The sequence below is a fragment of the Euleptes europaea genome, chromosome 3 (genome assembly GCF_029931775.1).
Source record: "Euleptes europaea isolate rEulEur1 chromosome 3, rEulEur1.hap1, whole genome shotgun sequence".
NCBI classification, from domain to species: Eukaryota; Metazoa; Chordata; class Lepidosauria; order Squamata; family Sphaerodactylidae; genus Euleptes; species Euleptes europaea.
The window spans coordinates 75689157-75703922 of NC_079314.1; the positions used below are offsets into that span (position 1 = coordinate 75689157).

The following is a 14766-nucleotide window of genomic DNA, read 5'->3' on the forward strand; positions in this document are numbered from 1 at the left end:
GGGAGTCCAATTGCGCACAAGGTTTGGTCCCTCTAGTATTCAATTCAACATCACACAGTTTTGAAGAAAGCATATTTCCCTGAAGATTCTTACGGGGGTGGGGGGGTCATTTCTGCGTATGTTTTGGTCCTTCTAGTGGTCAATTTGACATTGCACAGCTTTAAACAGAGCATTAAAAACTTCCATTTAACACAGGAAGTTAGACGCAAGGAACATGAGAATGCGGAAAAACCCTTAGTCTCTAGAAGGGTTCTCCTATTTGTTTCATGCCGGAGTTTTCAGTTCACTCCAGACAAAAAAATATGCTGATAGTATTATATCCTACTGAGCCCATTTTCTTTCCATTCCTTTCTGTGTTACAGTTCATCACACTTTGTTCTCTGTAGTTTAATTGGGCATCTCATGAGCTCCATTGGGCACCGCTGGTGTATGAAACCCATACTCCTGTTTTCTTTGAAATTATCATACATAAACCATTACAATGATCCCTACTATCTAGCCACCACAGAGCAAGGAAATGTCATCTATGATCATATGTGGTTGTAGTGAATAAGTCAACTTAATCTTTTATCTAAAATGTATGAGAGGGCATTGTCTACTTGACTAACAAGAGGAGAAAATTAAGTCTATTTCCTAAACACCAATGATGCTAAGAGAAAGACTTGCATTTGTTTTGATGATCTTCACATTGGCCTTCTAAACATGCTTAAATTGGTCCTGTTACTTGTTGTTGTTTTTTAATTATGCAGGACACTGGAATTACATTACTGTATTCAGATAATAAGTTAAACAGGAAATAAGTCCCCAATGTTGTAAAGAATGTTTCATAAATTGCAAGAATAAGCATTCTGAAATAGTTAAAGAATTAATAATAAGTTAAAAATGAACAAAGGGTAAAATCACTGGTTTTAATGCTAAATGGAAGCTCTTAAGAATGGGATCAGAATTCCTTCTAGTTTTGTAGGTCTTTACTCACACTACCATCCTAAGAACACTATCCTGGGTAGGAACTGCATGGAATAAACCTGAATAGGATTCTGAGTAGACCTACTTAGTATTCCACAGTGGTGTTGTGCCCAAAGTGGGAGAAGGAAGGCACAAAGGGGAATCTATTTTACAGTGACCGGTGCAAATGGGAGAAACTTTGCTTTCTGGCAAGTATACAAAGCACCCTGACTGCCTTAGGACTTTAGGGTAGGGTATTTGTATCTGGAATTGCCCAGTCTTCCCATTAGGGGTAGCCTGAAGGAGAAGAATGGCCTTGCACCGGTACCTTCCCTTAGCCATCTCCTTGGGTGCAGATTTTGACCTTGACAGGCACGTCAAGGCTGCTTTGGAAGGTGGACTATATGGAATTATACCTCACCAAGGTCCTTTCCCTCCCCAAACTCCACTAACCTCAGGCTCCACCCCAAATCTCCAGGAATTTCCCAACCCAGAGTTGGCAACCCTACACCTGCACCAGACCTTTGCCTGGTGGAGCTTGTGGTTGGCAGGTGGATTCCACCTTGAAACAGCTGCTGCGAGAGAAACAGGAAAGCTGTGAGCCTCCCTGAGGTAGAGGCTTCATGACAGGTATAGAAGTAAATGTGGCTCTTTTGGTTGATGGTAATTGCGAGGATGGCTCTCTGTGAGCTACCAACTGAGTCTTGGCATATCCCTTAAGGATGCAGCATATGTTCTTTTTACTTTCTGTATTTTTTTCTTATTCCATATTATTTTTCTGTAACAAAGCCATACCTAGTTACAGGGCTGTTTTTTTGTTTGTTTTTTGCTTGTTTGTTTACAGCCCAATCATTCTATTGCTTGTATGCATGGGACTGAATAGATAATTCTTCCATAAATGTATGCAAAGGAACTGTAAGGATCAGGTCTCGTTAAAAGTATTAGAAATTAAAGTAGAAAATATTTCTTAGTTACTGAGTATTATGAGCGGTTTTGAGATTTCCCAGTGCTGATTGCCATATGAGTGAAAGACTGTAATAGATTATGAAATAAAGAATTTGCTTTTATGGCTTTCCAGATTGTCAGATTTCTACTCTGTTTTTAGTCCAGATTGTCAGATTTCTACTCTGTTTTTAGTCCAATGAAATGCTTCATTACTCAGTGTACTAATTGATCCTTCAGTAATCAATCATAGTCTTCAGTATCAGCTTTAGTATTTACTGCAGGCCTGTATTTTTCTCTTACCACTGCAAAGCTATGAGGCCTAGCATTGCTTGGCTGCAAGAAGTCCATTGTTTAGAATAGCCCTCCCCCCAATAGTAATCCCAAAGACTCTTCGGTAGCAGTCAGCTGCCTCTGTGAGTCTTAATTTCAGCAATGCCAACCTTTCACACAGAAATGAAATGTCAGCAGTTGTTTCCGTAAAATATGACACAAAAATGACTGGATTTACACCACAGCATTCATCTTAGGACAGGCTTTTTCATTTCTTTCTTTCTTTCTTTCTTTCTTTCTTTCTTTCTTTCTTTCTTTCTTTCTTTCTTTCTTTCTTTCTTTCTTTCTTTCTTTCTTTCTTTCTTTCTTTCTTTCTTTCTTTCTTTCTTTCTTTCTTTTTTGTATCCTAGATAGTACTTCAGCCATAACGGTTGATTTCTCTGTCCCAGAGATTAACCAGATACCAAATGCATCCCCAGTTACAAATCCCTTGCCTGAAGCAGCATTCTTTGTTTCATTACAACAACTAGCATTGGGCACCAGGACAGCTTGATGTAACTCAGCTATGCATTCCTTTTCTACCCCCATCCCTTACTCAGAATATAAAGGAGAAGGAAAGGAACCCAGTTTTCTAGGAGTTCTTCATGCATCTCTATCCTGTGATTTCCCACATGTATTCTGAAGTGGATTGGTCCAGGAACCAGCTTTCCAACTGATGAGTTGCTTGTGTAGATCAGGCCTAGTCATGCTATATCTTTTGCCACAACGATCACCTGCTAGAATTAGAAAGCCATGTTCCTTACCAGTGTCAGCACCTGCCCTGTTCTTTTTAATTTGCTTTGCATGTTGCTGCTATAGCTTGTGCTTAGGACAAAAGTGCCACCTTGTCCAAAATATACCCCCCTAGCCAATAAGAAGAAGGCAAATTTGTCCCATGACCACAAATAATTGGATCCTTCTGGTATATAATGTCACATTAAAGATCTGTCATTCTGATTATTCCCTTAGCACAGAAATGTCTAGCAAAAGCAGTTCTCAAGTGCTATGGAGAATCCTAAAAATGCACTTTTGGACAGGACATAACTGTAAATCAAAGACCCTATTAAAGTTCTTGAGTAAGCTTGTGGTCCATTATAGGATAATCTGAACTCAGTGTAATGCAGAGCAAGGAAGAAGAATAGCTTTCCCTTTAACAGTACTACAGGTTATGTCCTCAATGAATGTTGAAAGTTAACATTTGACTAAAAGTCTATGTATCACATGAAACTCAGAGCAGGAGTTCATGCCTGAAATTGTTTTGAAGGTACATTGGCACAATTATAATGTTGACAGTTCACCATTTTGGTATTTTAAGCATTTCTTCCTCAACTTGATGGAACAGCTTACAGTGCATTGCATTATGGCATAGTCTGTACTCTGAAAAAAAAACCTCACGTTGTATACATTACATGTAACTCTTTCTTTGATTAATTTGCTTTCTATCCATATTCTATTTGCATTACATTAATTCATCATTTGGTGGTAAGTTTGTGCTTTCTTTGCATGTCCAAAACAAATTCTTTAATTCAATTTCTCTGTTTCTTCTCATACAGTCTGACAGCCAGATATGCAACTCAGTCTAATCACAGTGGAATTGCAACCAGTCAAAAAAAGCCTTCTAGGTCAGTTAACATCTCTAATTTATTGCTTGCTAGTGATCTTAATGGAGTCACTGCCCACTGGCATTTTATTTTTGAAACCAAAGTAGACATTAAGCTCTTTATAATCATATTTTATATGCAAGCTTTGCAGAATTTTCTGTTGGCCGTGGAAAAAACCCCTGCCCATGCCTGCAAAAATAACAGCTCTGTTTATTAGCTGTAGGCATGTTTGTACATTGCAGCTTAGCATAATGCCTGTAAAATAACTGATTCAAATGGGCTGGCAGAGCTCTAACAGGATTTTAGTACTCAAAGCTTCTTTCTCAGTGCATCATCTGCAGACAGATATAGGTTAAAAGGGGGTTTCATGGTACATTCAACTGCACTGAGGCCACCTTTGCTGAAGAGAGATGGACAAGCGTACCAGCAAATCAAATATCATTTGGCACTGTCACTCTTAGCCTTCCTCACCCACACCCTCCCTTGTTTATTACCACTTCCTCTTCCAGCACCTCTGTCTGGGACAAATTAACAAAGCACCTCATGGCTCAGTCATTGACCCTAAGGAGGTTTGTTAATTTTGTCAGCTAGTATATAGTGAACAGGAAAAGGAAGCAGCTAAGTGAACAAACAAGGGAAGGAGTTTGGTTGTATGTCACTTCAATTGTGATGACTTCTTCAGAGTGCAGCAAATTGCTCTCTTTCTCTCTATGGTATGGTTATCTTCTCCAATAATGACATTACCAGGAGTTCTGCTGTTCCAAGCAGGTGTTCCCTCTGAAATTCAAAGTCATGCATTTTCAGTAGGTTGGCACAGCCCAAGTGGCTGAATTGTATGCCATTGCTCACCTGGGGTAGCATGATGAGAGATCCACAAATGGAGTAAAAGAACCAGATTCTTCTTGCTATGGAGTAGTACATCTGTAGGCTTACATATTGTATAGAACAAATGTTTTCAAATGTTGTACCTTTGGAGTAGTTTTATAGCATTAATTAGACTGCTGTGGAATCCCTTCATGTTGTTTGTGGAATTTTTCTGCACTATAAGTGCTTGTATCCTTGCCTGCATTCTTGGTTTCTTCTGGATTCTAGGAAGGCCAGTTGGGTCATCCTTGTAAAATGAAAATGTACCCAAGCATGTATTATATGAGCAAGCAGGTAGGATCAGTAATGGCAGAGAAGCTCCTTTGGGCAGCTTCTCTGTCATCAATGTTCTTATTGGGGAAAATAGTTCAAAACAGCTGGAAACCACTGGTTTCGAAGAACCAGCACCACCTCAATAATAAATGTATTTATTAAAAGGGAATAGAAAATCTTGAGTGTTAGGGACATTCATAGTTTTGTGGAGCTGCAATGACTTGGAACAATGCCCTTACATAAAGGGCAATCCAATAACCCTAGAAAATTCTTACATTGTTGGCCTATCTTGTTTTCAGACATGTCTTTTATCTCTTCTGAACATTAAAAACTGTGCATTTGTCTCCTACTCCCTCTTTCTGTGTGCAGTCTGTGTAATTATGGGTAATCTTTGAAAACTGATCATAGTATTATCTGTGCAGTTCATTGTTGACAATGAACTAACAATTGTATATTCCAATGTGCGGAATCAGTCTTCTAACACAATTTGAGCTGCTGGTGATAGCCTGGAATGAGCTATACCAGAGTGCAGTTGTTGTGCACCTGTGGTCCTAGGTCTTGAATCCCATTTATTATGGACTCTTTTGTCTCATCCACTGTTCATCATGTCTGGGTGCTAACAGTTGTCCTTCGTCTGATGCTATACATTTATAACAGTGTATGTAAGACTTTGACCAGAAATATGTCCCTTGTCCATTACCTGTTTCTTTACACTTTGCATTTCCTTGGTTGTTTCAAATGATTCAGGGGGAGGGGAGGTGACTGATATATATTGGTATATGCAGAAAGTAAATGATATGGTTAATGTTTAGACTTTTGGAATGTATGTATGTATTAGATATGTATTGTGTCAGTGCTTTAAAAACTATTTCAAAATGCAACATCCTTTTTTATCTTCTTAACTATCTAAAAAATCCTGTTAATGATTAAAAGCAGTTAAATTTTTAAAATGTATGTTAGTGCATTTTAGGCGGGAGGAAGAATAGATGGCTATGGTCATGATGAAGTTTAGCAATTTTCCAGCCACCTACTTCATAGCTGAGCCATTGACTGAAATGGAGTTGGTCAGGCTGTTGTAGTTTGTTTGAAATGGGTGCTATTCCTGAACATGGATCTGCTCATAACTTTTCTGTAGTAAGATGAAATTTATTTCAGCTTCTGTGATGATCCAGTGCAGTAAGCAAAGCAGGATTTTTTTTAAAAAATAAGCATTCCAATTTTTTCTTTGAATTGTTGTTTCTCCCTTTTCCGGTGCCAGCTGTTGACATTTCACAATGCTAATGATATTTGAGATCATGTTAACTAACTTGATGCTGGATATGTTTTCAATTTTGTGGTCCAAATCAGAGTCGATCAGTCAATTAGAGTCTATTGATGGTTCCAACTTTGTGCATTGCACTGGGGAAATCCATGTGTATGAACAGCATTTAAGGCAGACATATAATTTAGTAACCAAAACAAGACAATAATATCAAGTATAATATAGTATATGGTTTGTTCACATTGCAAGCAATGGCATCTTGATTAATTTTAATTTTGCTACCTAGGATCTTTCAGATGGTGGCAGCACATACCAACAAGTGAAATATGTAGCCTGAACTGTATTCTTCTAGGACAGAGGGATCACTTACATTCAAGAGTCTTCATTTCAAGTAATGATCATGGGAACTGTGTTGGTTACTGAATTCCTCATCACATCATGTAATAACTGTAACCAATGTCTGAGACTCTGGAAAAACAGAAGATATAAACCTCCCCAGTCAAGTACACCTTTTGTTAAAGAAATCGTGTCTACAGTATATATCTTTTTACACAAAACTGTACACCTAGGTTGTTTTTGTTCAAATGCATTCAATGCATTTCATAGAAATATATGAACTATTTCATAGAAATATATGAACTATTTGAATAAAGGGTTATGGTAGATAATGAAATGTTTGGCTGAATCGTTCTTGCAGTATGAATGGAAAATGCAAAGGGTCCTTATATGTTTGTCTCTGGTCCTGTAAAATGTCTTTCCCCTTTTGTGAATATTAAGACAGACCTTTGTCAGCCGTGTTGAGTCTAACTAATCATAAATCTTGTTGTTGGTCATTGTCCCTGCCTTACCTGAATAAAACCAGAGGGGTATCTGTGTTAGACTTTGTTCAATAGACTTTGTAGCAAAAACAAAACAAAAGGCCTGTGGCACCTTAAAGACTGAAAGTGTTCTTGCTAATTATTATATTAATTAATATCTTTATTCATGCTTATTCATACTCATGCTGAAATAAATACTGTTTGCTTTTAGGCTGCTACTGGACTTCTGTTTTGTTTTACCAGAAAAATGCCGATAAACTCTGTAGATTTGTATTGAAAAACTACCCATCGGATATATTTGACAATGTACAACCATTTCATTTCTGACTGTACTGTTTTAGGCTTCCCGGGCCCTCAAGGGTGCCAGCTGCAGGCAGCAGTACCAAAGTCCAGGGAGCATCAAATTTAAATCGAAGAAGTCAGAGCTTTAATAGCATTGACAAAAACAAGCCTCCACAATATGCAAATGGAAATGAAAAAGGTAAGTGTTTTCTTCTTCCTTATCATGTGAAGAAGTCAACCATGTAGTGATAATGAAGTGCCCAGCTCTAAAAAAAGTTATGCAGGAATATTGCCAAGAACATGTTGAGCGTTCTTGCGTGGCTCATCCCAGTTTTGAACGGTATTCCATGTTTTGTATGTCTGTGGAACTCTTCTTGGAATTGGAGACTTTTTGTGAGGACCTATCCATCGGGAGTTTTGGGTCAAGGTGGCTGTGACACTTCTGAAAACTGTTGCCATGTTTCTGGTTTTATCTGGGTAAGGGCTGTAAATAAACAATCTTATCTAACTGTTGCCATTGACAGGAAGGCAACCTGTATGCTTTCCCCTGTGGATCAAACCAGGTCCATAGAAAAACATTGAAAGGCAAGGAAATAGTGCAGGGGAAAAGATTCATCTCTCTCTCCACGCCACAGTTCCAATCAGTACTTGAATCCTGCACAGCGGGCAGCTGTTTACCTATTTAAAATGCTTGTGAGATCTGTTCTAGATTCTTGACTAGTTTGGCCATCAGAGTAGACAATATAAAGCTAGCTAGACCAATAATCTGACTTTATTTGAGACTCCATATGTCTTATAACATCCAGAAATCCATATTCATTCCACTTAATTAATACCACAGAGGTTTATTCAATGCCAGCATCCCCACCTTGTGGTAAATCTGATACACATTGCTTGTTAAAAAAGTCATGTATATTTTGTTTTTACCCTTTGGTCAGAAATATAAGAACATTTGTTTTGAGATATATGCAGATACTTAGTCTATAATCTTTTCTAACTAAGGGTACCTGAAAATAGAAAAAAAAAAAAACATTTGAAAAGTAGTGTGTATAAAATCTACCACAAGGTGGAGGTACCTATCTCTGAATATGTATCTGTGTTCATTTGTCAGTATTCAGCATTCTGGAAAAGTATAATTTTGAGTATACCTTTAGACTTTTTTTAATGAAGCAAAAATCCAGACCACAAGAAGTATGGCCAGGATTTCTTTTCCCTGAAACAAGAGTAAGTTTGTCTTAAATAGGCTAGATTGTTTAGATTCTGGAAAATTAATGCACTTAGGCCATTGTTGCCCAAGCTAGTCTCCTCAAATGATATATTTCCCTGTTTCTTTTCTTTAAGCAATGTATGATTTTTCATAAGCTAATCTGGTGAAGTGTGTTTCTACCCCTTTTTAAAAGATTTTATTTTTTATAAATATAAACACAACAGGAAAAAATAAAAAAATAAAAACTACAACAATTACAATTACATCAAAAGAAAAAGAGAAGAAAAAGAATACATACTTAAAAAGCTGGTCTTTTTGAAGCTACATATGGCTTAGGACATAGTGAATAAATAAAATCTGGAAATACGAAAATCTAGAAATGGACTCCTCACCCCTTATGCCCCTTATACATAATAAACACTTCAGGCAAGCTAGCCTTGCAGGATCCTTCCCTCAGTGGGAGCGGGCTGGTTTCAGTCAAATCATAGATTTCTTGAAAGAGGGAGAGTTTGTACATGGAATTAAATAAGGGGGAGGATGGGAAACAAATAACCCTTTGATGGAATTCCAGTATCAGCAGATCCAAAGCTTTCTCTGCAATTTAGCTCAGAGAGTTGTCATTTTTCCAGCCATTGAATGTTTTTGAGAAGCTAATGATGTACTCTGAAGCATCCAGAGGACTATCAGCAACACTCTGGGATCCCTTTCTAGAATTAGAGTATAAGGAGCCAACATATAGGTAGAGATGGCAATGTGATTTAATGCAAGTGCGCGGGGGGGGGGGGGGTCTATAAAGATATCTTAGCCACATCGGCTAACATTAGTATGAGGGGAAATGGTCTGAAATTAATGTTTAGGTGGCATTGCACCCCTGTTAAATTAGGAAAAATGTCTGATAATCTCCTTGACCAATGCTGGCAATGCCTTCAGGAGAAAATATAAAGATATCAGGAGGATAAAAATGGACTGAAAGGAAATAGTTGTTTATAATATATATCTTTGTGATGAGGAGCCTTCCATCATCAGTTTCCATTAAAGATGAAGAAAAGGCCAATGCTATATCTACAAGAGCCATTACTATAGGAATACATTTACAAGAGTACAGCAAAAATTTGAGTGTAAAGATGCTTATTTATTTATTATTGTCTGTTTGATGTATTTATGTACTGCACTCTTGATTAATAATCTCCAAAACTAGTTTCTAATATTAAAATAGCCAATACAGTTGCTATGAATCAAAGTTCATGTAAATAATTGAAAAATCAGCAACAGATAATGTAGTTAAAACCTCTATAATGCTAATTAACAGCAGCAAAACCAAACATCCAACTATAAATTTATTTGCAGCAGCAGAGGCCAATAAATAATGCAAAGGCAATGGAAGAAGAAAAAAGAAACACGAACAACTAACCATCTAAAAACCAACCAAGAATCCTGTACAGCATTAGAATAAGATTTGGCTGCCTATTGGGTAAAATCACCAATATATATATATATATCTGCAAACGATTGTCCATAACGAAACTGGCAGAAGAGAAAGCAGGATCTATGACAAAAATCTATCACTGGCTTGGAATTAACTAACTTCTGTGTTTGTATGAAGAGCTCCAAACTGAACTATTGAGGGCCCAAATAGTTTTTTTCCAGTGTAGAACAGTATATTTCTTGCATGGCTTGCTCATATTCTTTGACATTGTATGCATCAAATAACATTAATAAACATCAGAATGTATTTTAACTAACTGTAAATATGTAACTGAAGTAATGACATCATACACTATAATTAAGTGAGCATAAGTGGTGGTTTTCAAGGACTTAATCACTATTAACACTTTGTTTTTTCTAATTTTACAGGATAATGTTAAACAGGCCAGTAGCACATTTGAAAATATGGGCTTAATTTAGAGAGGTGCATGTGTTTTTCATATAGCTTGCTTTGTTTTGGCAAATATAGCTTCAAACAGCGTTTAAATGCCATGACTAATCTACAGTCTTGAACTACAGTCGTGAGTATAAGGGGAGAACTTGTAAGTGCCTAACTACATGGAAGATTTGGGACTGCAATAGGCAGAGGGGAGCTTAGACCTTCCCCATGACAGTTTTCTCCATTGGAAATGGCCTGGGGGCACTATTTGCTCCATTGAGGGTTGTATGTGTACTGATGAGCTACACATTATGTTTTGACAACAAGGTCAGAAAATGGTACTGGGGAAAGATCCAAGCCCCCCTCTGCTTACTGCAGGCCCATGGTTAATCCAGCCTACATGTATCTGGGAAGTACAGGACTTCAGAACATACCTGCCTACCCAACCCAGGGATGTCCCCTGGGGAAAATGTAATGTCTCTATATTCCTTAAAAAATGCCAAATGCACATTTGAGAGCATGTTTTTGTTGACATAATGTTTAGTTCTGCCTTTATTATTATTGAGACCCAATTCCGCAAATACACTGGCTATAGCGAAAATTATTTGTGCCAATGCTGTACTTGTGTGAGCAGCGTTAGATTAGAGTCATAAACTATAGAAGCTTTCCACATTCTCTTTTTTCTGACATTTGCAGGGATTATGGAGGCCCAAATTAAAAAAAGAAACAACCTCTGTGGTAAAAGTGATAGATCAGGAGTTTTTTTTTTTTTTTTAATTTTTGATGCTAGCTATGTGTGATTTGCTGCCATTTTCAGTCCATTTTATCTATTGGCACATTGATAAAACAGTGCAAATAAGCAGTCCTTGTTGTTCTGGTATGACTCTATATGCAGAGAAGTATGTGTGTGCCTCATTAGAACACCATAGAAAAGGAATTTTGATATGTGTCTTCCATATGTTTATAGCAAGATTGCTTTTGTGCAGTGTTTCATCAGTGCACACATGAGTAAAACTGGGGGTAAATGCAAATGAACTGACAAAACTGAAAGCTGCAACAAACTCAATTCTATCTAAAATGAATTTTAGAAATTCTTGTGATTAAATTGAAATGAAAAAAGTTTAAAATGCAGCAGAGTAGAAAACTCTAGAACACTAAAAGAATGGAGCTGAGAAAACTCTTCATCCTGCTGCAAATTCATGCATGTTTTGTCCAGCTCCTCTTCTGAGAAAATTAAAAACTGCAGTATTAAAATTCATAGAAGTAAAAGGGGGATAGTACTTCAAGTACTTCACTCAACATTAATCCTTGTGTAAAATATACTACTCACACAAGTAGATTATTTAGTGAAAGATGGTTACTGTAAGGTTACCAGGCCACAATTAGAGAAGTTAAGGGAAGTGGCTGGCATGCTGGCATCATGCCGGTGTGCTGACATCACTTCTTGGAAAAATCAGAAGTGCTGTCACAGACTGCTCTAGGATTTGTAAAAGCTCTATGGTAAAATTGTAGTCTTTTTTTCAAATCCTAGAGCATCCCATGGTGTCACTTCCAACTTTTCACCAGAGGGGATGTCTTCATGCCAGTGCAATTCCAGCATGTGCCCTGTTTCCTTGTGCTAGCTCTTCAGGTGCCAATGGGCAAAATACCAGGTTGCTAAGATGTCTCCAGCTATAGCAAGAGACCTGGCAACCCTGGGCTAGTGGCATGTTATGATAATAGACTCTGAGGGCCAGAATAGGTATGATGCTAAGATCCATAAAAGGATCTTCCCATATTTTTTTAAAAGGGCAATAGTAACCATGTGGGGCCTGATTCAGATCGGGCCCTGCAGGGTATAGGGGTATATCTTCTGCCTTCATTTGATTTCGCTGATCAAAGCCAACCCCCTTATGCTGTGATTAATCTTGAAAAGGGAAAGACTAACCATACTCCAACATGTAATTCAGCTATATTTTCTTTTTATGGTAAAGGGCTTCAACCTTGAAGCTGTCTCATATAATCAGTGTCAAAAAGAAACATTGTAACTAGGCTAATTCATCTCATCCCTTTTGGAACTTGGAGAAATTTCAATTTATTTTTTTAGAGGTACTGGTGGCTACAATAACATCTATAATATGTACCTCATCATTACTGAGTTTTGTTTCTGCCAGTATTCTGGTGTGCAACTATTGTTTAAAACACCAGAATGCCTGCTCATGTAATTGGTCTTTGTCACTTACAGTAGTAGCAGTCTATCATTGGCTGATTCAGATGTCACACAAAATTATAGTTTACTTAAGCTAACTGTAAAGGCAAGTATTATTGTGTTACTGTTAAAATATTAACAATATAGAGAATCAACGAGTAAGCAAAAAACCTAAGAGGATTTATTATTAAGAGGCTAGAAACTTGGCATAAATTTGTTTACAAGTAGGATAGAAAAAGTATTGTAATTTTATCAAATATTTGTATGACCACCCAGAATCTTTTTCTTTTTTATTAATTGGTTTATCTTGTTTTCTATTTTTATGTATTACTCTATTTTCTGTTTTCCATTTCTATTTCTATTGAAATGAAATAAAAATCTTTTTTTAAAATACTGAAGACATACTGGCGTGTTCCCTGGTGCCACACACAGTGTTAAGGCCAGGATATGTGCTAGATCTGAGAGAAAATGCAACTACTTAACATAAGGCCGCCATGCTGTTGTTGAAATCACAGGGGTAAATTTCAAGCCCAAGCATTACTAGTAACCTTACTTCTACTCAGCCAGAGTAGAATGATTCCTTTAATAAAGGAATCAATGATTCCTTTTTTCAAGTTGACTCCTCTGGTGGCTGGTGACAGCAGCATAAGTATGGCCAGAGGGATCCTAGGTGTGAAGCAAGACAGGCAAGTCTACCCCACTGTGCTGTCTGTCACTTGCAGTCTCATTTTATCAGGAATGTAGGTTTGTGATCAGCCACCAGGCTTATTTCAGTAATGGCTGAAAGGGTCTCGAAAATGTCTCATTAAGTTTCTTCCCCATTGAGTGGTTTGTTTCAGGTTCTATGGCATCACCGTCCTACTCTGTTTCTTTGCCATAAAAAGATGTTGTATCACATGCAGCCACTGTATGTGAGCTGCTGCCGATCTAGGCAATGGCCACACAGCACGATCTTCTGTGTTCCTACCATTGCTACTAGAAATGCAGATGCATTTACAGCAGCAATAGAGCATCTACATGATAATTTTCAAGGCACTTTGCTTGCCCCAGACCTCCATGACTGCCATTTCCCTCCAGCAGCCATTCTCCACATCCCGCATATTGTTGTATCTTCACAATATAGCAATATGTTTATCATGGATTTTTTTAAAAAAGCCCTATGGTAACATAAAAGGTAAAAAGGTAAAGGTCCCCTGTGCAAGCACCGGGTCATTCCTGACCCATGGGGTGATGTCACATCCCGACGTTTACTAGGCAGACAGTGTTTTATGGGGTGGTTTGCCAGTACCTTACCCAGTCATCTTCCCTTTACCCCCATCAAGCTGGGTACTCATTTTACCGACCTCGGAAGGATGGAAGGCTGAGTCAACCTTGAACCGGCTACCTGAAACCAACTTCCATTGGGATCGAACTCAGGTCATGAGCAGAGCTTGGACTGCAGTACTGCAGTTTACCACTCTGTGCCACAAGGCTCCTTTATGGTAGCATGGGGGAGGAAAATTGCAATCATGACAGGACTGAGGCAAGAAAAATAGTATTTTGAGAGCTGGAATCTGCAAAAATGTGCGCTTTTCTATCTGTATAGCATGTTTTGACTGTGATCTTGTTCGACAGACCTTTCTCAAAAGATTGCAGAAAAGCTGAGGAAAACATGGAAGGCAGATGATTGGGCAGCATTGTTTTGTAGATGTTACCAAAAGAGAGAGGGGGGAGAGAGAGACCAACTGACCGAACGACCCCCCCCCCTTAGGTCAGTGTAGCTACAAAATTTGAGCAAAACCTCCATGTAGAAGCTGCTAAAGTGGCACTAGCCAAGCTTCTTTGGCACCACAACATCCTTGGCTGACTATCAGCGGTCATTACAAGCTACATTGATATGTTTTTTGGATGGCACCATGGCCAATAGTATCAGACCTTTAATTTTAAAAATGTATGATCTAAGCAAATAATGACATCTCTGAAAGATGCAAATTCCCCCCCCCCCGAGTCTCATTCTTTTGTAATTTATAGTGTCTGTTAATATGTGGGCGTCAGAAGCTTAATCCAACGAAGAGCTGTTTTAACTGAATATAAAATTACAATTATAATGTATTATGTGTGAGAAATTTAATTTCAGCCATAAAATTGTACTTCTTTATTCCAGTGACTCAAAGGATTGGAGAGATGAGCTTCCAAAGCAATATATGATGGAGTGGAAATTTTACACAGA

At 37.9% G+C, this 14766-nt stretch overlaps 1 protein-coding gene across 1 annotated transcript in view; it reads left to right on the top strand.

The window, feature by feature from the left end:
- Positions 1-14766, top strand: part of NAV3 (neuron navigator 3) — a 406649-nt gene that overhangs the window by 219957 nt on the left and 171926 nt on the right. Inside the window, exons 6-7 of the mRNA XM_056847749.1 lie at positions 3753-3821; positions 7358-7497. Of these exons, the coding sequence (XP_056703727.1) occupies positions 3753-3821; positions 7358-7497 (209 nt within the window). The remainder of the gene's footprint in view (positions 1-3752; positions 3822-7357; positions 7498-14766) is intronic.